General features: G+C 53.8%; 1 protein-coding gene across 1 annotated transcript in view; it reads left to right on the top strand.

The window, feature by feature from the left end:
* The window catches only part of POLN (DNA polymerase nu), a 188,540-nt gene extending 161,909 nt beyond the window's left edge, over nucleotides 1–26,631 (top strand). The window contains 6 exon segments of the mRNA XM_014788829.2: nucleotides 7,009–7,140; nucleotides 12,007–12,117; nucleotides 14,918–14,996; nucleotides 21,340–21,407; nucleotides 24,670–24,731; nucleotides 26,206–26,631. Of these exon segments, the coding sequence (XP_014644315.2) occupies nucleotides 7,009–7,140; nucleotides 12,007–12,117; nucleotides 14,918–14,996; nucleotides 21,340–21,407; nucleotides 24,670–24,731; nucleotides 26,206–26,391 (638 nt within the window). The 3' untranslated portion in view covers nucleotides 26,392–26,631.
* Nucleotides 26,632–27,309: the final 678 nt, after the last annotated feature.

The raw sequence follows: 27,309 nt of genomic DNA, 5'->3' as shown, positions 1-27,309 counted from the left end.
GGCCCGGCCGAAGTCTTGGTGTCACTCGTAGGCCAGATGGAGGTGGCTCTGGTACTGTGCCCCTGTTAAATGTGGCTGTGCCTTAGAGAAATCATTCTCGGCCTGTGGAGCTCATTTTGTGAGTCGCTGTGTATGGTTTACACAAACGTTGATGACATTTGCGAAGCACCAAACATCAGTCAGACCACTCACGGCCATTAACTTGCTCAGTGCTCACACCAACCTTTTCAGGTGAGAGAACAGAGGCGTGGAAGTGAGTGTCATCCAAAGTCGCCCCGCTGGGAGGAGTGTTGCAGAGTGAGCCTGAGGAATCTGGCCCCACCCCTGCATCATGTGGCTCTGTGCTGGGAGCCATTTCTGTGCTTTGAGATGCCAGAGACCCTCACCCTAACCCTAACTCTAACGCTCCTTCCTCTCCTCCCCCACCTCCTCCTCCTTCCCTTCTCCCTCCTTCTCCTCCCATCATCCTCGCCCTTGTTCCCCTCGCCCTCCTTTTCCAGCCCCAGGACCCAAGGCAGAGCAGGTCTTGTGCTCCCTTTCACTCTCCCTCCTTCTTTGACTTCTTGACCTTGGGCTGTCTGGGGTTGTTAAATTCTTTTCCCCCTCTAGGTCATGCTGAATCAGTGAAACCTGATGTCCCCTTGGTAGAGCAAGGGAGAGGGTCAGGAGGGCTATGGGCAGCCAGCCCTTCCTTAAGGAAGGGTCCATCTGGCTGTTGGCCAGACCTGTGAGGACCTCCTTCTCCCTTGTATCAGTTCTGCTTTGAGCATCAGGGCTTGTGCAAAAACTCTAAGAAGAGGATTCATCTCCCAGCCGTGGAAACCCTTTGTTCATTCAAGGAAAGGCAGCAAAACTGAAAAAACTTCCAGTACAAGAATATCTGGGCAAACGCACAGTCAATTATACATAAGAGCCACCTCGCACTTCTCCAGCGTGACTGTGGTGCCATTTGACATGCTTCCAAAGTACCTCTTCCTGGGGCAGTAAGTGACCTCCTTGTGATGAGTCTGGAACCCACCTCAAACCAGCCAGGCCGGCTCCCACTGCAGGGCTCTGCACTTGCTGTTCCCTCTGCTGGAAGCCCAGCCCCCACATCCACAGAGCTCCCCCTTCACTTCTTCCAGATCTTCGTTCAACTGTCCCCTTCTCAGCCTTCCTTGACCACTGTGTTAGTTTTCCATTTCTGTGTAACACATTCATTATCTCACAGTGTCTGTGGGTCAGCAGTCCAGGCACAGCTTAGCTGGGTCCTCTGCAGGGCTGCAGTCAAGGTGTCAGCAGGGCTGTGGTCTCTCTGAGACTCGACTGAGGAGATGCACTTTAGCAGGCTTCAGTCTCTTGCTGGCTGTCAGCTCCTCAGTTCTTGCCATGTGGGCCTCCCAATGTAAGCAGAGCCTAGGCATGGCGGCTTCGTTCTTCAGAGCCAGCAAGGGAAGGAGAGATGCCAGTAACATAATCGCACAGTCACATGCTTCCCAGCGCCTTTGCCGTGCTCTGGTGGTTAGAAGCAAGTGACAGGTCTGCCCACATTCCGGGGGAGGCAGGAGTCAGTCTGCCACATGCCCCTTTTTAAGCCTCTGGTCCCTGCCCGCCCTCCATGCAGCACTCTCTATTCTCTTCGCTGCCTCTTTTTCTCCAGAGCACCTGCCAGCTCTGATGTGCTCATCTGGTCACCGTCCCACTCTCCCAACCCGAACCAGCTCCATGAAGCAGGAGCTTCTGCCAGCGCTGCCCACTGCCGATGTGAAGCAGGTGTACAATAAATACTCAGTGAACAAATTAATGAATTTGCTAGTCTTTCAGCCCTAATTTCGAAAACATTTTATGTACATAGTTTTTGGGAAACAGACTGAGAGACTTTGTTTTAAAAAACTGAATTTAGTGAGAGATAGCAGGATGACATTGGGTTCCTGCTCCTCAGACTTGCTTGGTCTATCTCCTCCTCTGGGCCGCCTCTCTGCCGTGCTCAGGAGCCTTCCTGGGTCTCAGTCTGGCAGGGAAGGCAGCGTTCTGCCAAATTATGTTAGATTTGGGTACCTTGCGTCCTTGCTCCAGAATCACATATGACAGACCTACCATTAGCTTTGGCTCTGCAGGCAGAACGTTGCCTCTGCTTCCCCAGCCAGGCAGCCCAGGCTAGAGTCCTGACTCTGTCCCCTCCTGGCTGTGTGAACTTATACAAGGCCTTCCACCTCTCTGCCCCAATCACCTCCTCAGTTAATGCAGAGGTAGGGTAGTTAGAGCAGTACCTGGCACCAGCTAACTCTCATCTTTAGCATCTGCCACCACATCTGGGTCCTCCTTCAGTTCAGTGGTATGCCAGTACACACCGCCAAGACCGGGCAGCTCTGTGGGGTGGTGGGACCACCACCTCAGATCCAGTTGGGAGAGAGGGACAGAGGGTGACTGTGCTGAGCGCCCATGTGGGGCTTCATGAGGACGGCAGGATGCACCCCTCTCCCACTGCTCCCCGATGCACCTAAAGTCAGTCTTTGCTTCTGTTGGTTTGGCACCTTCTAGAGCATTCACTTTATTTTTTTCTGGGGAGAAAAAGAACTCCACTTTGTAAATAAGCAGTGAGTCATTAGCTGTGATGTTGGCGAAAAGGGTAATTTGTCTGCTTTTAGCCCTGACAGTGACAGGGTTCCCACCCCAAGCCTCGGTTTCTGCTGTTCCCATTGTCACCGTCCAGCTTGACAGCTAGATTACTGTGCATCTGCCAGCATCGGCACGGGGCTGCACCTGTCCTCCTCGTGTGTGAGACCAGAGTCTTGTCAAGTGAACATGTTGGGTCTTCTAGGCTGCCAGGGACCCTTTGGAAATTCAGAGAAGGGCTTTCAATCAGCTAGTTTTCATGGGTGGCAATGATATGTTTTCACATAAACGTGCCACTGAGGGGTCTGGAAGCTGCTGCTCTGAATGCTGGGGGCATGTGGCAGAGGCATAGCTTCAGGTGGCGTGATTGTTGTGAAGACTACGATGAGAGACAGTAGAAGGAGAAGCAGGACTGTGAAATAAGTAGAGAAGATGCTCAAAAGGGGCACCATGTCTGTGCAGTCCTCCTGGGGCCTGTGGGGCAGCCTGGTCACCACACCTCCCTCAGACTCATTCTCCCGATGTTTAGGACCTGCCAGGCCACTGCCAGGGGAGAGCTATTCCTACCAGAAACGGTAGCAAGCACGCAGAGCTGTGGAGCAGCTGTTTACCTGGGGGGGCTTGACCCAAAGCGCTGACCCGGGGGCTGACTGCTCCTCCTTCAGTCAAGTGAATTCAGCACCTGCCAGCTAATGGTGCACCCCGCCCCCCCAACCCCAGTCCTACTGATGGCCCCCTCTGAACCCTTCAAGAGTCACCTCCTCCAGGAAGCAACTCCTGACTTCTCTGGTCTTACTCTGAGCTCCTATGGCTGTTAGAGTCAGTTTAACACTTGATTCTTCTCAAATTGTTTGATATTTCTTAAGTTTGCTTCCGTATCCAGTCACATTTGATCTACAGGCATCACCAAGTGTGTGCCACATGCCAGGCTCCACACTGGGCACCAGGAGGACCATGGGGGAAGGCATTTGTCAGAAGAGACCCATGAACAGGCCTGAGGGGACAACCCTGAGTGATCAGTGCATGTTCAGGAATGTTGCTGGGGCCAAGGGAGCCCAGAGGAGGGCCCCTGGCCAGATAGGGCTGGGAGAGGTGGGCAGACTGCCCAGAGCAGCAACACCTGGGCTGAGTTGTGAAGGACGTGTGGGCCTTTGTCTGTTCCAGTTAGACCAGCCAGCACTCCTGGAGGCCCACTCTGCCAGTCACTCGCTAGGCCTAGAACTACAAACAAGAGTGAGAAACTGTTAGCAATTATGCATGGGGTGAAAGAGCACTTGGAGAAAAGAGAGTGAAGATTGTCTTCCTAAAGTTAAAATGGTAACACACACACACACACACACACACACAGGATGTAATTAGCCATCTGTGGGAAAAGTCAAATTGTGTGTTCATATAGGATTTAGAGATGAGTAGCACCTCATGCTCCCCCCGAGGGGATCCTTGCTCTCAGGGATGCTTTCGGGGAGACAGGTCTGTGTATGATTACAACTTAAACAGGAGAAACCTGATCAATTGAATCGAAGTGTGAAAGTAAGTTGTGGGAGAAGAAGATTTGCCTGTGGCAAATCTACAGGAGGCATAGAACAGAAGCCCTCACAGAGCCAAAAGTTGTCCTGTTTGGGGGCAGGGTGACAGTGGCCTTTGAATGTGACGAGACCCACTGGCAAGGGAGCAAGAATCCAGGGTCTGGAGAACTGACTGGACCCTCTATCTCCATCTCAGTCTTTGTCTCTGCTTCTTTTGGAGTTGCCACTTCATTTGCTTCTCTTGTAAATAGGCTTTCTTCATGTATAGAGACTTTGCCCTTCAGATATCCCAACAGCTCTATAGAAGAAAGCAAAAGAATTCTTTCTCAGCCATAGATATTGAGAAGAAGAAATGTGACTTCTGGCAATGGCCAAGTAGCTCCCATCAGACCACTGTCCCACAGATATCAACTATAAAGTATTGAAAAAATATAATAAACAACTACCTAAAGGTACTGAAAAGTGACCAAAAGCAGACAGCAATTGGAGGTGGGTTGACACTTGGAAGGAAGGAATGTGAGCTTCCCGTTTTATAGCTCTTCACCTGAAGGCAAACCTTAGTCAGTGCTATGAGTGGCTAAAACTCTGATAGAAACCCATAGTCTTACTAGCTTAAAGAACCAGAGCACCAAGTGTGAAGCAACCAGAGAATCTGGAAAGTGAAGGGAGAAATCTCAGAAAGAAGAGAGCAAAGGAGAACACCAAATCCTGGGTGTGAACTCTGCCCAGATCTGTGGCTGACCCCTAACCATGCATAAGTAGGGCAGACTTCAAACAGCCCAGCAAAGGCTAAAAGGACTGGTCTGCGATTTCACTTGCTGCCCACTGCCAGGGGATGAAGTTTGAAGTTAGACTTCAGCCAAATTAACTGCCCCCTTTAAAAAAACAATCAGTACTCCTGAGAAAAACATAACAGAATCCAGAGTGTCTATAACATTTCATTCACAATATCCAGGATACAATTCAAAATTACTAAACATATGAGGAAACAGGATAACTTGATCCATACTCAAGAGAAAAGGCAATCATGGAACCAGATCCGGAGATGACCTAGATGTTGAAATTAGCAGACAAGGATTCTAAAGTCACTATTATAACCATACTCAAGGATGTAAAGGACAATATGCTCATAATGAATGAAAAAAGGGGAATCTCAGAAATTAAAGAGAACCAAATGGAAATTCTAAAACTGAAAACTTCAATATCAGAAATAAAAATTCACTGACTGGGCTTAACAGCAGATTAGAATATGACAAAGGACTTGGCTGAGAAGAAGACTCAAGGTCCCACCTGGCCAGACCAGCCTGAAGTGTCTAGCCACCATCTGATTTCTATTTGAAAGCCAATGGAGTTTTCCATTAGACTGCCATAGCTGAGGAGCAATGATTGGAATGTCACAGAAAGAAAGAGTTGTCGATGTATTGTTTCAGTATAATGTATCCATGAAGCTATCATACGGTCTTAATTAAGCCCTAAAAGGGAAATTGGAGTTTTTTCATTTGGGGAGAAACTTTGGGAATCACAGCGCACCCCAGCCTTTCCCACTTTTCCTGGCCAAGCAATGGAAGCAAACATCTGCCCCATCACTCTCCCAAGATGTGAGCACTCTGGCTAGAACCACTGGAAGCATCAGCTGGCCAGGGCCAGGAGTAGCCTGGCTGAAGAGAGGACAGAATCTGAGAGGTCAATCAGTTGCATTCCTTCAGAGGTCTCTTCTATGGTCTTCACAGACCCCACGTCTCCACCCCCTTGGCTGTGGTTCCTGGGCCATGTTGTCTGAAAGCCCCTTGGAGTACTCTCTAGTGTGACCCCCGGGTTGACCCCGTGCAGAAGACAACAAGCCCGTTCCTGGTCCTGGTCATGCTCTCCCAGGAATTCAGGTCTTTAGCCACTTGTCTCTCTGGGGTTCCCTGCATCGATGCAGCCCCTAGAAGCCCAGGGCTTTGCCCATGATCCTGCTGTCCAGCAAGGCTCCCATGCCTGTCCTCATAGGTTCCTCATTCTCTATTTAAATTATTTTTCTTTTCTGGAGGAAAATAGGAGAGAATGACTCCATATTGAGTACCAAGTAGAAGCCAGGCTCTGCTTGGAGCTTTACCTGCCTCAGCTCATGGGGTTCTCTTAACAACCGTTGGGGATAAGGACTAGTGTTCCTAATTCATAGATGAAGAAACAGGGTTTATTGAAGGTCAGGTAACTTCCCCCAAGGCCCTGCAGAACCTCCCGTGGGTGATAGGCCTGGACACAGACCCAGGTCGGTGTGGTCCCAGCACATGTACCCAGCTAGCTGCGCTGGAACTTAGGGTGCCATCCCAGAACTTGAGGTGCTGTCCCGACCAGAGACTTTGCTATAAGAAGCTTCACAAGAACACCTGCATCCTCTAGGAACCAAATATTGGTCTGGACCAAAAATGTTTGTCTCAGAATAAAAATCCCAAAGATGGGAGTTCCCAGGTACCATTTTCTCATATTTTGGTAATAGAATTTCCCTTCCTCTTTTCCTCTGTGCCCCTCTCCAGCTTCCCCTAGTTCTGGAATCAGGTCTCCCTCTGGAGAGGCTGAGATCAGGGACTGTATCTACTTCATTCACATTTCACCTGCAGCACCTGCCAGGCACTCAGTCAATATTGTTGAATAAATAAATGTTTAACAGGCCCCAGTCCAGGTTGACCAGCATCTAGCACTCAGGTATAAAGCCAAACCCAACACCATCCTGACCAATCAGAAGAGACAGTGGTGCCAACTGGACCTTGACTCACCGAGTCTTCTGAGAGCCCTTCTGTTGGCTTACTTCTATGGCGGTCATTGCCTGGTGGCTTGTGCTCTCAGTTCCCACTGAGTGTGAGTTAGGGCTTGCCTCTCATCTTAAGTGTTTCTGCTCATACAGGGAAAGAGCGGCTTGCTGCTTGCCTTGGAGTTACTGTTCAGGAAGCTGCCCGGTTTTTGGAGAGTTTTTTGCAGAAGTACAAGAAAATCAAGGACTTTGCCCAAGCAGCTATTACCCAGTGTCACCAGACAGGTGAGCCAGCTGCAGCCAAAACCATTGGCTGGCCCCTCTCCCTCTCCCATGCCTGGCCTGCAGCAGCTGGGTGGTCTCCTGGCCCCTGCTCCTCCAGTGGGTGGGTAGACAGATGGGAGGGTAGTGTGTTGATGGGTGGAGCTAGGTTGATGGAGGCTGGGTAGGTGAGAACTAGGTGAGTGTCCAGCCCCTGCTGGATAAATGGGACCAAAAGCCTCCATGTGAGAAGGGTCCAGAGCCAGGCTCTGCTTGAGGAAACAAAACTAACAAGCTTGAGTTAGAAAATGACAGATGGATAGACAGACTGAGAGAGATAAAATCCTGCACCTAAAAATGGAGAGCGTATTTTCTTATGAAAAGCACATGGTATATTTACAAAATTTCACCACAATTTGGTCACAAATTTCAGAAAGTATCAAATAGGACGTGTTCTGTGACCACAGTGGAATAAAAAGGTAGTTTTATATCTATCCATATGTGTGGCCATCCATCCACATATTTGGAAATGTATTGCACTCCTAAAAGACTTAGGATTAAAAAAAGAAGTCTCAAGAAAATTACAACATTTAGGAATAAATGACAGTAAAAGTATCTCATATGAGAAACTGTGAGACATGGCCAAGCTGACAGCTCACTTAGAGATGGAGGAATACTGTGAGAGTATTTTAATAAGAAAGAAAGAAATGTGTGAACATAAATGGGTTGTGTTTGACACAAGACGCTTGGAAAAGAGCAGCAGAGTAAATTACAGACAGAAGAAGGAAGAAAATACATGTAAGAGCAGAAATTCATGAACTAGATGACAGGAAAGAGGATCCAGGATAGGTACAGGGAAAGCAGAGAACCCAGCACTCACTCGAGAATGAAAAATATAGTCAGCTGGAGAAGCAGCCTCGGTGGCCAACCTTCCCCAATGGCTCCAGCACATTCCCTCAGGGTCCAGGCTTTCCTGGACTCTCCTAGCAGCTCAACGATGACTTTTCTCTCTGGAGCCCGTGCACAAGCCCCTAAGTTCCAGGGGCCCCTTCACAGGCTCCTCCTGGGCCTGACCATGTGTCCCAGCACTAGCCCACGTGGGATCCTCCTGCACTGGGCACACTCAGCACTCAGCTCCCTGCAGCCTTGGTGCGGGCCGCAAGAAAGCCAGCAAACTGTTTCCATCCCTGGGCGAGCATCTAACATGTCTCGAGCTCCCCTGGAGTGAGCCCCGCCACCTGCATCCTCGCTGAAGCCCCACAGGCCCTGACCATTCCTGGACCCAGGAGCCCCACAATTGGGAAAAATAAAATACTATCAATTTTGAAATGTTAAAGTAGTGATAGAACCCAGTGTTGATGAGAGTATATGGAGCCAGCATCATTGTAAATGGAAATACAATAAAAATGCAGGAACTTGTGTAGCACCAACCATAGGCACAATTTCAATGGCCTTCCATAAATTGACTTATTATGTAATCCTCACTGCAACTCTAAAAAGTGGGCAGTATCATTATTCCCATTTTATAGATGAAGAAAACGAGTCATCCAGAGGTTAAGTAGCTTCCCAAGTTCACACAGCCTAACGGGTGGTGCCTGGCTTGGACCCACCCCCAGGCAGCTGGGGCCCAGAGCCAGCGCCCTCCCCTGCTACTCGGCTCTGCATCCCTTCCTTGTACTTAACTTCCTTGAAGGGCCATGGGGCTTATAGATCCAGATGTGAAGTATGCATGCCCTTTGACCCAGCAATTACACTTCTGGGTGGACATTGTAAAGAAATACTCAAACGATCATTGAATTCTTCCACAAACATCTGTTGAGTGCCTGCCTCATGTCAGGCACTGTGTTGATGCCAGGGATACGAGCTCTTTGCTCTCCTGGAGCTATAATCCAGGGGGAGACAGGTGACCCACAAGTAAACAAGTATCTTCAGACAGTGTTAGGAAGATGGGATCCTGGGCGTGAAAGAAACAAACAAGGCACCGAGGCAGAGAGGAACAGAGGGAGGCCCCTGGAGAATGCTGTTAGCCATGGCCTCACAAGGAGGTGAGACCTGAGCCGAGACATGAAAAGCCAGGAAGAACCAGGAGTGGTGCCCAGGGTGGGCAGGTGGGGAGGTGGGCAGATGTGGAGCCCAGACACTGAGTGGCACTCCACAAGCCATGGAAAGAACCTGGGTTTTGTTTTTCACAAATTATTCCAGCAATAGTGTGGAAAAGAGATTGGGAGGAGAGACTGAAGTCAGAGCCAGCACCTGGGAATAAGTCTAGAGGTGACAGGAGTGTTAGCTCAGTAAAAGGTGGGATGGAGGGAGAACCACAGGTCAGAGATGCCAACGAGGCAGTTAACAACTGCAGAAAGGAGGAGTGAAGAAGGTCATGTGGAGGGTTGGGTCAAGCCCTCAGGTGTGAGCATGTGCTCTCCATGCATGCAGACCTGACCTGCCTGGAGTTGGAACAGGTGGACGAGTCAGATTTACCATGATGTTGATGAAGCTGAAGATTCAGGGCCCCTCCTAAGGCCCTGTGCACATGGTCACATCTTTTGTAAAATTGGCAAAAGCAAGATATTTGAACTGTAATCAACTAAGACTAATACCTTGGCAAAAGCAAGGTATTTTAACTGCGATCGACTAACTTCCTCTCCAGCTTCCCCCATCGTACTCCTTTCAATGCCAGGTGGCATCGGAGTGGCCACAGCCATTTTTGGAATCCAGCTAAGGGGAAGTCAAGTTGATGACTCATTTAATTCAGATTTCAATGTAGATATTCCTGTGGTTTATTGCTCCTTCCATGTATGGTTGAAGGATGGTAACTATCCTGGCATAGGAATGGCTTCCAGGAGCATTCCTTCCACCCCTGACCACTCCCTGAGCAACATGAGGGTACAGAGCTAGAGATAAGCTCACAGTATGAACAGTAATTATGATCACCAACACTACAAGAATCAAGTAGAGGAGAAACAAGATTTGAAATGTATGGAGCTGGGCTGGCCCCGAGGCTTAGCGGTTAAATGCGCACGCTCCGCTACTGGCGGCCCGGGTTCAGATCCCGGGTGTGCACCGACGCACCGCTTCTTTGGCCATGCCGAGGCCACGTCCCACATACAGCAACTAGAAGGATGTGCAACTATGACATACAACTATCTACTGGGGCTTTGGGGGGAAAAAAAAGGAGGAGGATTGGCAATAGATGTTAGCTCAGGGTCGGTCTTCCTCAGCTAAAAGAGGAGGATTAGCATGGATGTTAGCTCAGGGCTGATCCTCAAAAAAAAAAAAAAAAAAACTTAAAATGAAATGTATGGAGCAGGGGCTTCCACTTTGGGCCACAAAGGAGTAACTGGGTTCAGACTTTCCTCCCACAATAAACAACTAGAAAGCTGGGCAATATGTATGAAGCAATTGTTTTCAGGTACTGGGTCTTGAGCAGTGTATCACTCTGGTCTCTGAGAGAAGAGAAACAACGGAGGTGAGCCCTCTGAGCTCCCTGTGTCTAGAGGCACAGACCATAGTGCAGGAGGGAAACCCAAGCAGATTATAGTGGTCTCACTGAGTTGAAGAGACAAGGATTAGGATTGGGGAGGCAGAGGCAGCTAGATTTTACAAGTCAGAGTATCAGAGGGGAGGGAGCTGTGCAAAGAAAGCACTCCATAAATCTTCAGAGGATTCCTCTGTTTTTGAATAACTAAGATACACGTGAAGAGAGTGGAACTCCATAGGACTAAGCAGAATAATTTCCAGGGAGCAGTAGGCTGAACATTTCCAGAATTCACACAGGGCAAGGAAATGTTTGAATTCTGACCATCGAAGTGGAGAGTCCTTCCTGGACATCTGGAACATTCAGTAGAGACCCCAGAAGGGTCATACCTTAGTAGTAGGTCTAAACTAGCCCTAGATTAAAGACTACTCTAAACCCATCCTAACAAAGCTTAAAAACAGGCCTCAAAAGAATCAGGCGATCAGCAAGTAACCTAGATCTACCTGACACTCTTGAAAGGAAGACACCAAACTGCAGCACTCAACACAGAAAACTCACAATACCCATCATTCAGTCAAAAATCACTAGACATGTTAAAAGGCAGAGACTAGAATGTACCCAGTCAGAAGCACAGGCTCTCCCTGTCCTCCCTGCCAGTCACTCTTAAGAGACTTTAATTATATATTGCCCAGCATACAGTGGGCGCTCAATCCATTGTCATTTTTGTAATTATGATATATGTGGGAAATTCTTCCAATCCTCAGACATGTAAAGTCATAAGTGGGGGATTTAGTTCTCACCAACACCTAGTAAAACGGAAGTCATCACTGGTCAGGAATATACTCAACCAAGGCAGCATGTTCGTGTTCATTTTCTTAAAAAAGACCCCCAAATTATGGAGGCTTTAGGCCCCACGAAACTTGGATCTGCCCTCATGTGTGAGGATATGGCCTTCAACTTAGACCATCAACCCCTCCTTAAATGGAATATGAATTAATGCTTTTCTTCCCCATTCCAGCTGCCACAGTACGGAATTACTTCTGTACCCAAGTCCCATAAGTGGCTTTTACAAACTCTATAGTGTAAAAACTGCCCTCTCTTGTCCTATGTCACATCTAAGCACAGCTAGAAGTCAGAAAGGAGTGCAAAAATGTGCCACCAGGTAAGTGAAGGCCACCCAATTGCTGTCCTTGCTTTCCCACCACAGAACCCACTTGCCGAACAGACAGACCAGGAGGCCTCTGGGTGAAGCTCCTGGCAGCGCTCTGACTCAGTGCTGCAGCGGGGAGGGGTCCTGCTGGGGCCCCTGGACATAATCGGAGGGAAATTGTGCCCACAAAGGGTGGTGTCCACCACAGCACTACACTGCCTGTTTGTTTCTGCCTCTCCTCCTGCTTTTCCTTCACATAACCTAGGCTATGTGGTGTCCATTATGGGCAGAAGGAGACCGCTGCCAAGGATCCGTGCACAAGACCAGAAGCTCCGCGCACAAGCAGAGCGGCAGGCGGTGAACTTCGTGGTGCAAGGTACCCAGAGCCCCTCAGCTTGCCTGCTGCATCCATTTGCTTCTCGGGTGACACCCACTAGATTATTGTCACACTATTTCCTGCTCCTGTTCTCCATGTTACTGTCAGGAGGTGCTAGTGAAATAATGCCTGGTGCATGGCAGGTGCTCAGCACATGGTCATCTTTATAGTTATGATATTTCCCCCAAGAGACTGTCTGAAGCAATGCTGTCCCTGTATCTGCAAATGGGACACCAAGGCTTTAGGAGTCTATCCAGCCAGCACTAGGCCAGGCCTGGAGCTCAGTCCCTTGACTCTTGGCCTGGGGCTCTCCATTGTCCCCCTCATGCCTGGCAGGTGTAAGACCTCAACGTCCAAAACCCAGCGTGCCCTCATATCCCGCAGCCTTCAGCAGGAAGCGGGCTGAAAGAGTACGACACATTGCCTCTAGTTATGAAAACTCCGTAATCGTCTTTAGGCGCAGCAGTCAAATAGCTCAAGTCTCTGCGTGGAGGTGAAATGAGAGAGCTATAATCAGGGGCTTCCCACACTGCGTGCCGTGCATGAGCTACCCCTGTGAGGGTAACCTGGGGGTTGGGCACCACCCCCATCTGTGATCCTATAGGTCACAAATGGAGAACCGAGGCCCCCCAGGGCCCAGAGAGGAAGCCTGGAGGTAGGATTCCAGTCCCAGGGCACCTGCCATGCCACCCTGCCTCCAGAGTGGTGTTCTGCAACAAGAGAGAGGGCAGGGACCCCAGCAGATGCAGAGCAGGAGGCTTGGACTGGTGCAGGACGAAGGTCAGGTCCCCAGAAGATCCTATAGAGAGGCAGATGTGCGGCGCTGCCCAGTCAGACTCAGCCTCTGTGCTTTGCTTGGAGAACGGGAAAGATGGCAGCAGCTGGCAGGATGATTGCTAGGATCTGGGCTGGGCTCAGTATAGAATCTTCCTGAGTCCTGTCTCCTGGTGTGACCACCCAGACAAAAGCTGAGGACAGTGACAGCCCTCCAAATCCTGAGATGGCTCCGATTCTAAGGTGGGTTCTCATGTGTGAGGAAGTTGTAGGGTCAGGACCACGTATCTCTGTTCACTAGGTGTGTGCAGGGCGTGTTCACTAGGTGTGTGCGACGTGTGTGCAAGGTGGTATTGAAGCTATTTTAGAGAGTTCTTCCAGCAAGAATTGCCCACAAGATATGTTCATGTGAGAAGCTGACTAGGAGGCTTGGCCACAGAATCGAGCTACCATGGATGGCTGGTTCATCTACCAGCTGAGCCGCCACCCTGTGTTATCTGTGTCTCTGAACAAGTGACTTGCCAGGCATCCACTTAACAAACATCTGTGCTGAGATGAACTAGGTGCCAGGGACAAGCAGTGCCAGCCAGAAAGTTCTGCCTCCACGTAGGCAGACACGTCAGCCAACAAGACCAGCCATGGCGCGCCCGCCTCCCTGGGTCTCCCCTTCACCCACGCTCTGTTCTCTCTCCACCCTGTCTTCCTACTCCTTGTTTCTCCATTCTGTGCACTTTTCCTAAAGTAGCAAGCATCCTGACAACCTGTCCCCAGCAGAGGGTTCCCATGGCCCTGAGACCCCTCACGGCCAGCAGTTCCGCCTCGGAGACGAGACTTCCATGTCCAGCATTCCTGCCACGCTTGTGGGGAAAAAGCAAATCAGTATTCTGGGGCCGTTGCCTTGCAGTGGAGGAAGGCGGTCCATTGAGGACTTGTACTTCTTCGTTTACCTCAGGAATCATGAACAGCTAAAGCAATTTAAAACTGCCACTGGAAACCTGAACTTCAGTCTGTTTCCCGTGGTCAGAACCAGTTAAGACACCTACTGTGTGCCTGGCACTGGAATAGGCATGTGCCCTCCACTGGCCAGCACCTTGCAGGGTGCCTGACCCAGTGTTAGATAAATAAATGCCTGACTGATGTAATTTATCCCTACCAAAACCTAGGAGGCTGTATCAAAGCCCTATTCTGTATGTTAGAAAGCTGAGGATCAATGAAATTACAAGGCCACAGAGCTGGGGGGTAGTGGGAACTGGGACTGAGCCCAGATCCATGCTTGGGTCATTCTGCTAGTTGGTGTGGTAGGCGGAATTCTAGATTCTGCACCTCATGTGTGCACCCCGAGTGTGGTGGAATATGCTGTGATACCACTCCCATGATTAGGTCATGTTACATGGCAAAAGAGGGTTTGCAGATATAAGTAAGGTCCATAATCAGTTGACTTTGAGTTAATCAAAAGAGGGGTTATCCCAGGGGGGCATGACCTAATCAGGTGGGCCCTTGAAAGGAGGTTTAGCAGTCAAAGTCAGAGATTCACAGCAGCAGATGCCCTCCTGCAGGCTGTGAAGGAGCAAACTGCTTGTTGGGGAGAGGGCCTGTGGCAAGGACCCAAGGGCCGCCTCAAGGAGCTGAGCTGCCCACAGCTGACAGCCAGCAGGAAAGCAGAAACCTCAGTCACTCCACTGCAAGGAAATGAATTTTGCCAACAACCTGAGGTCACCTGAAAGTGAGTCTTCCCTAGTCGATCTTCCAGATGAGGGCATGGCCAGAACACATACTGATCTCAGCTTATGACACTGTGAGCAGAGGACTTGGCCACACATTTTGGGCTCCTGGTCTGCAAGAACTGTGAGATGGTAGATCTGGGTGGTTGTAACCTGCTGGATGTGGGGTCGTGCATTACACAGCGTAGAAAACTAAGACAGCCAGCCTAGGTTGGACGTGCTGGGCAGTCCCTGTTAGCTGAGTCCCTGCTGTGGGGCTCTGGGCTTCACACTATTCATGAAACAGAACCTCTTGTGCCCCACAGGCTCGGCCGCGGACCTCTGTAAGATGGCTATGATCCACATCTTCGTTGCAGTAGCTACTTCCCCCACCCTGACAGCCAGGTCAGTGAGTGAGTGGCCAGCCTGCCCAGGGCCCAGACTAGCGCGTGGGCCTGCCTTTCCCCGGGCTTGGGTGGGAGACCTGCTGTCCTGTGAGTCGACACTCTGTGGCTGGCCTGCGTGCACGCACCTCCCAGGATTGAAGCAATGCCTGCCATTTCCCATCCATGGATCTTGATTCTGACAAGCTCACCAACCCCCAAGCAAAGGGACCCCGTTGAGCCTGAGTTCCTCTCAGCACTTCCGGGAGAGCCCTTTCCTCCTGGGCTGGGCCTGGGCAAGGCGCCCAAGGGCCTGCTTGAGGCAACCTGCAGTAACAATAGGCCATTCACCTCGGCAAACCATGAGGTCTCTTGAGGAGGTTCACCTGGTGCAGAAGTGCGTCTCCCCAGGCCCCTTCTCTCACATGCGTCTGAACCCCTTCAGGCACAGCCCAAGGGGCACCACATGCAGCTGCCCACCCTGGAGGTGGATGGAACCCACAGCCCCTCAGACAGGGCACAGGGGCTCCAAACTGCCCCCACTCCTGCCCCGTTATTGCCACGACCCAGTCAGTGTGCCGGACACTCAGCTCCTGCTGCCTTGCTGCCGTCTCTGCCCCCAAAGCAAATGTTCAGACGCACCTTGAAGGTGAGGGCTCCACCACGGCTGCCTCTGGGCCACAGCCCTGTCCAGTCTCTGTCTCTGCCTCAGTCGCTCCCCATGGGACACATGCTCTGAGCGTCAGGGTGGCTGAGTGACAAGGAGCCCTTGCCCAGCCTCTGCCAGCCTAGAACCACCCCCCTACAATCCCACCCCTGGCCACCGGAGTCCTGGCCCTGGGTGCAGGTGGGAGGGGTGGGTTCTCCTCTGGAATCTTAGGATCCCTTCTTGGTGGCTAACCTAGAAGTCCCCCAGAGAAGTGAGCGTGTCCGCCCCCAGAAGGTCTGGCTCCCTCCCTCCTTGGTCCCATGTACATTGGCCCGTGTCGGAGGTGGCCTCCAGCAGGCCAGCATGGGCCTGTCCCTGCAGACACACCCTTCCCAGGTGGGTCAGCATGTCCACCGCTAGGAATTCAAGCTCATGGCAAGGTTAGGCAGCAGCTTCTCTAGACTACACAATGTGAAGCTCACTGGCCCCCACCCCGAGGGGAGTCCTGCTTACTCCCCCAAATCCCCACGGGTCCTGTCGCCAGCACAGAGACCAGCTGGACTCCTCCTCCTCCCGCAACCTTCTGGACACAGGGCCCTGCTTGCCTGTGGCCCCCCTTTTCCATGTGAGCTTACAATTTACTCTTGGCTTCTGGTATCATTTCACATTCTCAAGGCATGGTTTCTCCTTGTCTGAGGTCTCCCCTCTTTCTTTAAGAAGCCATCGCCTATATTTCTTCACATTTTTCCTACTGTTCGTTTCTACTTTGGACCCTATGTTCTTTTGGTGATTTCAGCAACTTTGTACAGAAGTGTGCACCAGGCAAGGCCCTGCCCTGGGGACTATGGGGTGGCGTCCTAGTAAAGGAGAACGGAAGGGATGATCTCCGGGCCCCACAGAAGCACTGTGGGCCTCCCATTTTGCAGCCCTGCACCAGGCACTTCCTCTGGTCCAGGGTTCACCTTACACATGGGGAGAAGCAGCATGAGGAGGAGCCAGGGGCCTGGCGGGGAGGGGTGGAGGGCTTGATGCCTGAGACCCGGCAGGCACTGCCCCAGTTACCCTGCTGGTGCCTGTACTGGGCGCTGGGCTGCCGGCTCTGATTTCTGCAGTAACTCTGGGAGGCGAGAGGCAAGAGCAGAATGGAAAATGCTTTCCTCTCGCTGAGTTTCTCCTGCCGCCTCTCGCTGCCATCTGCTCCCTCCCCAGCACGCACACGCCAATGCTAGAGGCCTCCAGCTAGTGATCCCCGGGTTTCCTCATGGTTTTCTGATTAGTTTCTGAATCCATGCATCCTGCTCATTTCTGTAGTTTCTGTAGGGTAAATTTGGGAGAGGCTATGAGCAGGCTGCGCTAGCTCACCATCTTGGCAGGAACCAAAGGCCAAACGGTTGTTCTGCACCTATGGTCTTGTACATCTAGAAAAGTCTGATCCATTTTCGGTTTTTGTGGAGTTGGTAGTTGGAAAAGGAAGTTGGTGTATGAGGCTCTGGGGTCTTTTTTGGTGACAGAGTCCTGAGCTGAGCATAAACTATTCTTACCCAGGAATTTAACAACACGGCTGGCCATCTTTCTATCATCAACCCTTTATTGTCTTTAGGAAATGCTTTTCATAACAAAATGCATTGTGTTGTTTTAGAAAATAAAACAGATTGGTGTGGAATTTTATACTCTGGTGGGGTATTTCATACTCTGTGTTTTGTGAACTTGAGTTGTTCTCCTGAGTAATAGAAAAGGTTCTGGATTGTGTCTAGAAGCGGCAGACACCAGCTAAGTGTGAGCTTGTATCTGCCTGAAACAGTGTGAGTGAAGTGCATCACTGGAGGACTCATGGTCATACAACAGGAACAGGTACCCCAAGAGCCTCATCCAATCACCCCTAAGTGCCCCTGTGGGCTGGAGCCACAGGACAGTCTCTACTTGCTGCCCACAGGCCCAGAGCAGGAAGGCCGGGTGAGCTTCTGACCTGAAGCCCTGCCATTGCCCAGACAACCCACTGGTCATTGGTTTAGTTGTCAGTGTTTGCGGGCCTGCCAGGGCCAGGCAATGCAGGCTCCCCTCTCTGTCTCTTCTGACATGGGACGTCTATGAAAAGGCCTTTCTGGGTGTTAGAACGTGTCAGAGCTGGAAAGAAGCTTCAGAGACTGTTGGCTCCAACACCGGAGTGTAGAGAAGGGGAAACTGAGGCTCAGAGCATGCTGCAATGTGTCCAAGTTCATGCAGAGCTAGACCAGCACCGGGCCTCCTGCCTCAACCTGCAGCTTCTCCCCTCTCTGCGCCTCCATGGAGAGGACCAGGAGCCCCCCGACTCCCCACTCAGGACGGCAGTGGCGGCCTCAGGAAGACACTTGCTCCTTTGCCCTTGGGCAGGTGCAGGAGCGTCTGCGGAAGATGGGGTCATCTACTCACCATGGGGGCAAACCTCTGACCTCTGGCCACCTTACAATGCAGCAGCAACCCTGGGCTACCCCGTGGCCAGGCCTAGCTCAGCACCCGGGGCCCTTGCTCTCAGCCTCAGAAAGTGGCAGAGAAGGTGCCTGGGGCCCAGGGAAGGTGAGAGGGCCAGTCCAGCAGGGAGAAGCTGCCTCGATGGACTGTGAGGGGCAGCAGCTCCTGGATTTCCCAAGACAAAAGGGTGGCAGGCAGAGTCCCCAGCACCTCCTGGGCCCTGCTCCTGAGGGCAGGAAAGACAAGGAGTGGTTACAGGGCCTGACTGTGATGGGCACAGAGGGACTGTGGGGCACCCGGAGGGGAGCTGCCCCGGGCAGGCCACAGACAGGGAGACGAGGTTAGCCTTTTCCAGAGTGTTCCCCCACGGGATCGCGGTTCTATGCAGCTTCAGTTACTTCTTCCTGGTGCAGGACAGTGGGGTGGGAAGTTACCTTAGCAGTCAGCTCGCTTCTGGGAAACGACAGGGTCTGACACCCGTGTTCATCTGCCCCATGCAGGGGCATCTCTGGTTCTCCTTCTTTCCTGTGCCCCAATTTCCAGGTAGGAATATGGTAATGTCACGGTCAGCTGTGAGAGTAATGTGTAAGTGACTAACAGTTCAAACCTATTCTTAGGTTGCTGCCACACCAGCAGCTTAGAATTTCACAATGTGATTTCAAGAAGTGTGAAAACTGTTTCTGCTAAATCTGGAAAAAGTTACAAGTGCCTATTGTGAGGTTTCTGCCCATTTGAAAACTAAGTCCTTTGGAAGCTGAAGACTCCACCAGAGGCCTTGAAGTTAGTTTAAGAAGGCAAATGCCGATGCTGCCCGCCTCGTCTGACTTCTGGAAGAGCAGTACCGAGAGCCTTTGGCCAGAGGCTGCACATAACATACAGGGACACTTCCCTGAGGGGCAGCCACGGGGGCCTGTGGGCTGGCAGCCTGCGCCATGGTCTGGGCCCAGCATGATGTTCTGTGGATTCACTCCCGTGAAGATGTGCACTTGCCACTCGTAACATGGGCCCAGCTGTAGCAGCTCAGACTCCAAAAGGTGGATTCTTTTCCCATCATGAGAAGTCCAGAGCACCACAGTTGCTGACTGGTTCAAAGGTTCAGGGCAGCAGGACTAAGGTCCCTCTAGCTTCCTGGCCCTTTCCCTCTTGGTGCCATAATGGAGGTGGCTGCTCCAGCCATCGTGCCTTATAGGCAAAAGGATAAGGTAGTGATGGTCAAAAGGGTACCTGACCCCCGGCTAAGTCAGCCCTTTAAAGAGCCTTCCTGGAAGTTGGAGAGTATACACCTCAGGGGCCATCCCATCTGAGATAGAGCCCTGGGAAATGTTTGTAGCTGGGGACACAGCCCCATCTCCACCCCACCCAATGACAAAGAAAGAGGAAGAATGGATCAGGGTGGACACCTATAAATCTCTGCTCCAAAGTCCTGCACATCTTCTACTGAAAGTGCCAGCACAGCCCATCTCTACACTGGGTTTGAAGAGCTACTCCCTCCCCCAGTCAGGGCTCACCATCATGATGACCACTGCCCGATGGGCCTCCTTGTGCCGTCCCGGCTTCCTGGTGCCTCTGGTCCCATAGCTCCACTACCCAGGGTGGTCTGCCTCCTGCCCCTTCCTGCATGCACTGTGCCTGCCATGGACAGGCAGCAAAAACCAGATGTGCCCCCTGCCCCGCAAGGCAAAGTCCTGGAGACAAAGACCAGGTCATGCAGAGAGCAGAGCATGAGGGACCCCCACTGATGCCCACTATCCTTCCTGGAGGGCTACAGGTCCTCAAGACCGTCCTGTGGGTCACCCACACCACACCTCCCCCCACCCTGAGAGGACAGGTGAGCCACCCTTGTCTGCCAACCCAGATCCCACCTACTAAAGAGCCCTGGTACTTTAGTCTGGTACGTGCTGGCCAAATCCAGCTACAGCTGTGTTCTGTGCGGCCAACATGGAGCTTCAAGAGCTGATCACTCTTGGGGGTGATCACTCAAGGGGGATGTCCCCCTTGCTCCATCCCTGCCCCATGCACACATTTGTACCTGCGAGCCCCTGTCACTTGAGTCTAAGCCCTCCCGAGACCCCTGCCCCCACACCTCCTTCCCTTCCCTACAGCGTCCATGCCCCCATCTCCCACTTTCTCTCCTTACTGAAGCAGGTAGGGACAGACACCCCTGAGGGGGTACCTGAGGGGGCTTAGAGAGGGGTCTGCTCATGAAGGGTGGGGACACACTAGGGGTGGTGGGGGCATGGAGCCCGGGCAGCCTCCAGTACGGGCACTTGCCCAGTGGAGGGAGGTGGAATGAGCATCCGACCTCTCTCAGCCTGTGATGGAGTCCATGGGGCTCAGCCGCTAGGCCCAGAGCCCAGCAGGGAGAGGGCGGGTCTCTGGCAGGAAGTGACCAGGTGGGGGCAGCAGCGAGGTGCCCAGGCTGTGGGCCAGGACCCATGAGCAGGGACATGCTGAGGTCTTGTGCACACAGTGTGGCCTTGACTCTGCGGGAAGAAGTGAATGTCCAGTCCTGGCCAGGCTTCCCAAGTGCTGTCTGTTGGAGCCTGGGGTGGGGTTGGGGGGGACGCAAGGGGGTCTGGGGAGATATGGGATTTTTTGTTTTGCACTTTAGAATTTTGATATACTTTCCAAGTTTTATTAAGTATTTCTTTAACTTCAAAAGTAAACTTTTGGGGCACTGTCCCTCCCATCACCTTCCCTAAGCTAGTTTTCAAAATGGGGGGATGCCCCCAGCTTCCCCAGAGCCCCCCACATCCCAGATTCATCTTCACTCCCCCTCACAGCAGGCCCCATACCCAGTGGTCAGCCGAGATCCTCCTCCTAAATCCATGTCAGGGCCCTGCCCCCATAACGGTCCAGGGGGGCTCTTCTTCCACTTCTGCTCAGACTTTGAGACACGAAATGCTCAGCCCCACTGTGCCCTCATCAGGTTCCCTGGGCCAGGATGAGACAGGGGATCACATGGCCCCTCGTTTTGGGCCTTCTGCCTCTACTCACCAGTCACTTCTAATCTGTGCCCCCTCCTCCCTGGGGGCTGTCCTGGTGACACGGGTTACCCCAGGCAGCAGGCCCCCAGCTAGGTCCTCCCACTCCCTACTGAGCCACATCCTCTCAGGCACACTGTGCCAGAACCTTGGAGGATGGGCCAGCACCATCCACAGCACCCCAGGTGCCCCCCAGCTGACACCCCCCCTTGCTGGGCAGACAGAGCTTGGTGTCTTGAAGGCATGAATTGCAGGGTGACTCCCTCCCCTGCTGTGTCTTCCAGGTTGGTTGCCCAAATTCATGATGAGTTGCTGTTTGAAGTGGAAGATTCACAGATTCCTGAGTTTGCAGGTGAGCCCAGGGTAGCACAGGGCCACTTTTTGTTTCATGAACAGTTAAAGCATTCCCCTGTGTCTGGCCTGGTGTCTGCTCACAGGGGGCTCACAGGCCCCTTCCCTGCCCATGTCACCTGGACCCTGGCAGGCAGAGGGGCCAGCCTGGGTGGGAACCCTTGAAAGGCGCAGAGAGGCCATGCCCTGGCCAGCAGCCCTCAGAGAATGCAAAGTGCTCTACTGTGGGGCCAGGCCTCAGCCACAGGGGCCCTGTAAAGGTGGAGGGGTGGCATCAGGGCCTCCCAGGCTAGTGAGGGGCCGGGCTGTGGAGCTGCAACGGGGTTAGTGTTGGGGTATTCAGGTGGCTGATGCCCCAAGCTCAGTGTGGACTCCAAGCCTGGGTCTCGCCCTGCCCCCTCTAGGAGCTGTCACAGTTAGCCCTCAGGAGTTCTTTGAAGCCAGCAACCACCTGATCCCCCACTCAGTCTTCAGGGAGGGCCAGGACCTTCTCCCCCTAATACAACCGCTAATGGTGGGGGAGGGCACTCCTATTCTGGCCTCCCTGGTGAGAGCAGGAGTCATAGTGCCCCTCCCTGTCTTTGCAGACCTGTAGGGGAGCCCATTAGGGGTTGGGAAGGGAATGCAGGGGTGGGCATTAGGGCTGGATGCCAGCCTTGGGATCAGCTTCCATGTGACAACTAGCCAAGCCCTCCCCTAGCCCTGCCACCCCATCCTAAGTGGGGACCCCATCCTAAGTGAGGACTCTATCCTACAGTGGAGACCCCATCCTGAGTGGGGACCCTATCCTACAGTGGAGACCCCATCCTAAGTGGGGACCCTATCCTACAGTGGAGACGCCATCCTAAGTAGGGATTCCATCCTACGGGGGGACGCCATCCTACAGCAAGCACCCTATCCTACAGCAGGGACCCCATTCTACAGTGGGGACCCCATCCTAAGTGGGGACCTATCCTACAGCAGAAACCTTATCCTATAGTGGGGACCCCATTTTAAGTGGGGATCCCATCCTAAGGTGAGACCTCATCCTAAGTGGGAACTCCATCCTACAGGGGGACTTCATCCTATTGGGGACCCCATCCTACAGCAGGGACACGATCCTAAATGGGGACTCCATCCTAAGTGGGGACTCCATCCTATACCAGGGACCCCATCCTACAGTGGGGACCCTATCCTACAGGGGGACTTCATCCTAAGTGGGGACCCCATCCTACAGTGGGGACACCATCCTAAATGGGGACTCCATCCTAAGTGGGGACTCCATCCTGCAGCAGGGACCCCATCCTACAGTGGGGACCCCATCTTACAGGGGGACCTCATCCTAAGTGGGGACCCCATCCTAAGTGGAGACCCCATCCTACAATGGGGACACTATCCTAAGTGAGGACTCTATCCTACAGCAGGGACCCCAACCTATAGTAGGGACCCCATCCTACAGCAGGGACCCCATCCTACAGTGGGGACACCATCCTACAGTGGGACTTCATCCTAAGTGGGGACCCCATCCCACAGTGGAGACCCCATCCTAAGTGAAGACTCCATCCTACAGCAGGGATCCCATCCTCAGTGGGGACCCCATCCTACAGGGGGGCTGTGTCACTCGAAACTGGAGATAATGGGCCTGAAAACAAACCCACCCCTGTAACCATTTGATGGGTCTGACACGTGCTCAGCTGTTGGTTTAAAAAATAAAGGAAAAGTTCCAAATCTACAGGGAGCCTTCTTAGGGACAGCCTATTTCCCCGTGTTCTCGGGGCCAGCCCCTGGATGCCGCAGGCAGTGAGGAGCAGCTCCCTGTGGCTTCCTGCGGCACTCGGGGCCCTCAGGCCGGCCGGCAGCTCTGGAGGCACCACCTGGCCACGACACTGCCAGGGACTGTGGGACAGGTGAACCAGGTATTGGGCTGGGCCTGTGGCTGCCTCTGAGGGACTGGGTGGTCGAGACACGGCTGCCAGCAGCCTATGGGGCAGCTCCCAGGACCAGGGACCCTGCCCTCACGGGCTGTATGGTGGAGGGTAGAGAGGGCGGGGTGACCTGCAGGGAGACTCCTGGGCTGAGAGCCAGCTGAGCTCAACAGTCACTGCTGCTCTGCGCAGCCACTGCCCCTCTGTGCAGCGGTTGCTTGGGGTCACTCATTCGGTCAGTTACACAACGGAGGGGACACATAGGAGGACCTGGCATTGTCTGCACACCCAGTGTAGCCCCAGCAGGGTGAGAGGGGCGAGGTCCCGACTCCTCCCTGTAAGAAGCCCCTGCACACCCCTGCAGGGCCCCTCTGCAGGGCTCCCTGAGGTGCACACTGGGCCATAGGGGTTGCGGGCCATGCTGCCCACCTGCTGCCCTGAAAGCCCTATGGCAGTAGCCACAGTGACCAGCTCCTCCTGCCGCTGCCAGAGCCCTCTGCACAGCACAGAGGAGAAAACGAGGGCACAGAGTCAGGATCTGTGGGTCTTGGGGAGCTGTTGGCCCTGCTCCTGCACCCCAGAGACCAGTGCCCCAGGGAGTCGGCCAGTTAACTCTGGGGCTGTGGAGGACGGAGAACGAGGCAGCATCCCCCTGGTCTTTGGTTGTTTCTGTTGCAATCTGTGTACTGAAATGTCAGATGACTTAGTAGGATGGGATGAAATATTCATTTGTCAAAGGGGCAAAAGAGTTCAAACTCTGAGAAACACTGAACCAGCTGACCATCCCCCAACCCAGGCTGCTCTCTTTCCCAGAGCCCAAGCGCTACTGCCCCATGGTGACCGAGGCCCCATGGCAGGGCCAACTGCCAACACCATGGAGCTGCCCTTAGGGGCTTTACCATTACCTGGAACTTCACAGGGAATTTGGCAGGGAGCATGGGTTGCCCTGTGCTCCTCCCTCCTCCCAGCCCCAGAGCCTCTGGACAGAGAGCTGGAGGCCCTGGCATGGCGCCTGCTCCCACCCTGCCTGGCCAGGCCGCTGGCCGAGCTGAGTCTGAGGCTGAGTGGTGCTGGCCAACAGCAGAGAAATGAGGGGCTGGGGCTACAGCACTGCTCTGGGGCCTGGAGGGCTCTCCTCACTCCTGGAGACCCATGGTTGGAGCAATTAAGGCGCCTTTAAGCCTGTGCTGTGGACATGGCCAGTGGGAGCCGGAACCAGCCACAGAGCACCGCGGGGGCTGCCAGACCAACTAGTGCAGATGATCATGTGGACTCGGGAAGCAACCGGGGAGCCTGTGGGGCAGGGGCAGGGCTGGGGCCTGATGTTCTCATGCCCCCTCTCTTTTCCCTTTGTCCCAGCTCTAGTCAGGGGAACCATGGAGTCCTTGCAGCATGTGCCGGCATTGGAGCTGCAGCTGCAGGTGAGGGGCAAGGAGTGGGGAGCCAAGCAGTCACGCTCAGCCCCGCCAGGCCTCCCCCAGCTGCACACACACAGCCAGAGCTGCCCAGGTGGGAGAGGAGAGTCCACTCCCCAAGGGGCAAGAGAGCCAGGATGGAGGGTGCAGCCCCAGCCCTGCCAGCAGCACCTGGCCCCGAGACAGCTGCCCTTCCTGACCTGCCCAGCCAAGGAGCCAAGTTACCCTGGGTGATAAGGCATGGCCCATCTGCCTGGTGAGAAGCCACACTGGGTGTCCTCAGGGGCTGAGGGTGCTGGGCCAGGTGTCCCCTCGAGGCTTGGCAAGGTGTGTCATCAAACCTCCACCCAGGGCCGCCCCCACCTGCCCCAGGTGCACCCCAGGGCATGCTGAGCCCAGTCCCAGCCCCACTCCTGGCTGGTCACCTCTCGGAAGGGGCTCCAGGTCCTTGTGAGGAAAAGACTTCCAGATCCAGGCCCCTCTAGGGTGGTGAGGAAGATGGAGGAATAACGAGAAGTGGGAGTCCTGGAAGCATGTGCAGACCACCCGGGCGGGGCCAGAGATGTTCCTGTCACCCATCCCTGTCACTCGGGTGGAGGGCTCTGGCCCAGCAGGCACCTCAGAGCCACCCAGGAAGGGCTGCAGGAAAAGCTGGCTCGCCACTGCTCCCTTGGTGGTCTCCACTCTTCTGGTAAAGGCTCCCTCCTCCCACCTCGCTCTTCCCTCCAGCGGGTTGTGGCAACACTCTGTGCCCCTGGGGCCACTGCACGGGCATCAGCTTCCCCCCACAGACCCCTCACCTCATCCTATAGGCTGCAGCCTGGCAGGGTCAAGGAGCGCCCGCACGGGTCCAACCAGAACTGGAAATTCCTGTGTTCCAGGGTAGTCCGTGCTTGCTCCTATGACAGGCAGAGACATGGGGGCCCTGTGGTCCCTGGAAGCCCAGGAAGCCCCACCCTACCCCACTAGTAGTCCTGAAGGCAGCAGGGTGGCAGGGGGCTGCAGCTATGGGCAGCCTCCACCCTCCCTGGCGAGAGGAAGCTGTTAAGCTGTGGTCCAGGGCGTTGGGCAAAGGCCCACTCAGGATCAGTGTCCCCGGGAGGACTCTCTAGCTCCCCTGGCACCTCTTGGAGCCAGCCAATCCTCCAGGTGAGCGGGACCTCAAGGTGGTGAGCACAGGTAGGGACCTTGCCTGGCCTAGCTAGCACAGAGGCCCTGGCAGGTCAGGTAGGGGGCTTAGCCAAGGTCGAGGTGTTACGACTGGGGGGTAGATGCAGTGTGAGCCTGTCTGCCTATTACTGCGAGTGTGCGTGAGGGTACATCTGTCCATGGCAGTGTTGCTATGGCTGTGTCTAATCGTGTCTTTGGGGCAAGTGGCTGCCTGTGTACTGTGAGTCCCTGTCCACCTGCATGTGGGCCTGGAAGGTGGCCAGGAAGGGCTGGCCCAGGCCTGGTACTCACCTCTGACTGCCACCCACAGGTGCCCCTGAAGGTGAGCCTGAGTGCCGGCCGCTCGTGGGGACACCTGGTGCCGCTGCAAGAGGCCCCAGGCCCTCGGCCCAGCCCACGTCCTGCTGAGTCTCCAAGCAACCGCCTAGCCACTGCAGGGCCCCTTGTCAGCACCTACCCCTAGTGTGTGCATTTTTCGCCTTCATTTTGTCTGTAGCCCCAGGCAACAGCAGGAGGAGAGAACTGGTTTCCACCAGCCTATTGTGTGGCCTTCCCCAAGGTCAGCATTGGGTGCTTTGTACTAGCTCCGTCCGGAGAGCAGACCCTGGTGAGGGCCACAATCACCCCCGGATCATCCCCTGAAGTAAATGCCTTATACAAAGCCGTCCTTGTCCCTGTCGAAGTGAATTCTTCCCATGGGTGGAAAATGCCATGTCTACAATCCCCAGCTACTTGGTCAGAGTCAGGGCTGAGCACCCTAAACAGGAGTGGCCCAGCCCGGTCCAGGGTGGGCACCCCTAGCCCTTCTCCCATGGAGCCTAGCGGTGGGCTCCTCCAGGTCGACAGCTGTGCACCACCTAGCAAGTGCCCAAGGAGCTGCCAGCAGCCTAGAGGCCCCAGGAAGTCCTCCCTGCTGGCTCTGTGACCATCCCACAGCTGCCAGGCATGCACCTTCCTCCCAGGCCGGGCCCAGGGGCATATACGGGGTTGGAGAGAACATTGCGCTGCAGCTATTGGGCTAGTGTTCCTGACCGACTCCTCCAGAGGCCAGAGGAGCCTGTGTGGGGGTGCTCGAGTCTCTAAGAGGCTCGGCCATGCTACGGGGGCCTCTGGAGTCACAGGATCACAGGCCCCGTGGTCTCTCCACAAGCTTCCTGCAGGCTGGTGACCAGTCCCTGGGAACATGCTGTCTCCTCCGCCCCCACCCCGAGTCTACTCTCAAAGCAGTTCTCACAGACCTGCCAGTGCTGAGGGGAAGGGCTCAGTCCATGTACCCCAAGAGCCTTGCAGTGGCCTGTGACAGAGGCACCAACATGATCCTCCCTTGCACAGTAGGGGAACTGAGGCACGGAGAGGTGACACCACTTGTACAAGCACACATGGCTAGTAAGTGTGCAGGCTGGGATTACAGCCC

This window comes from Ceratotherium simum, chromosome 8 (assembly GCF_057802395.1).
Source record: "Ceratotherium simum simum isolate JZ-2026a chromosome 8, ASM5780239v1, whole genome shotgun sequence".
NCBI classification, from domain to species: Eukaryota; Metazoa; Chordata; class Mammalia; order Perissodactyla; family Rhinocerotidae; genus Ceratotherium; species Ceratotherium simum.
This window is presented reverse-complemented; position numbering and strand designations above follow the sequence as displayed.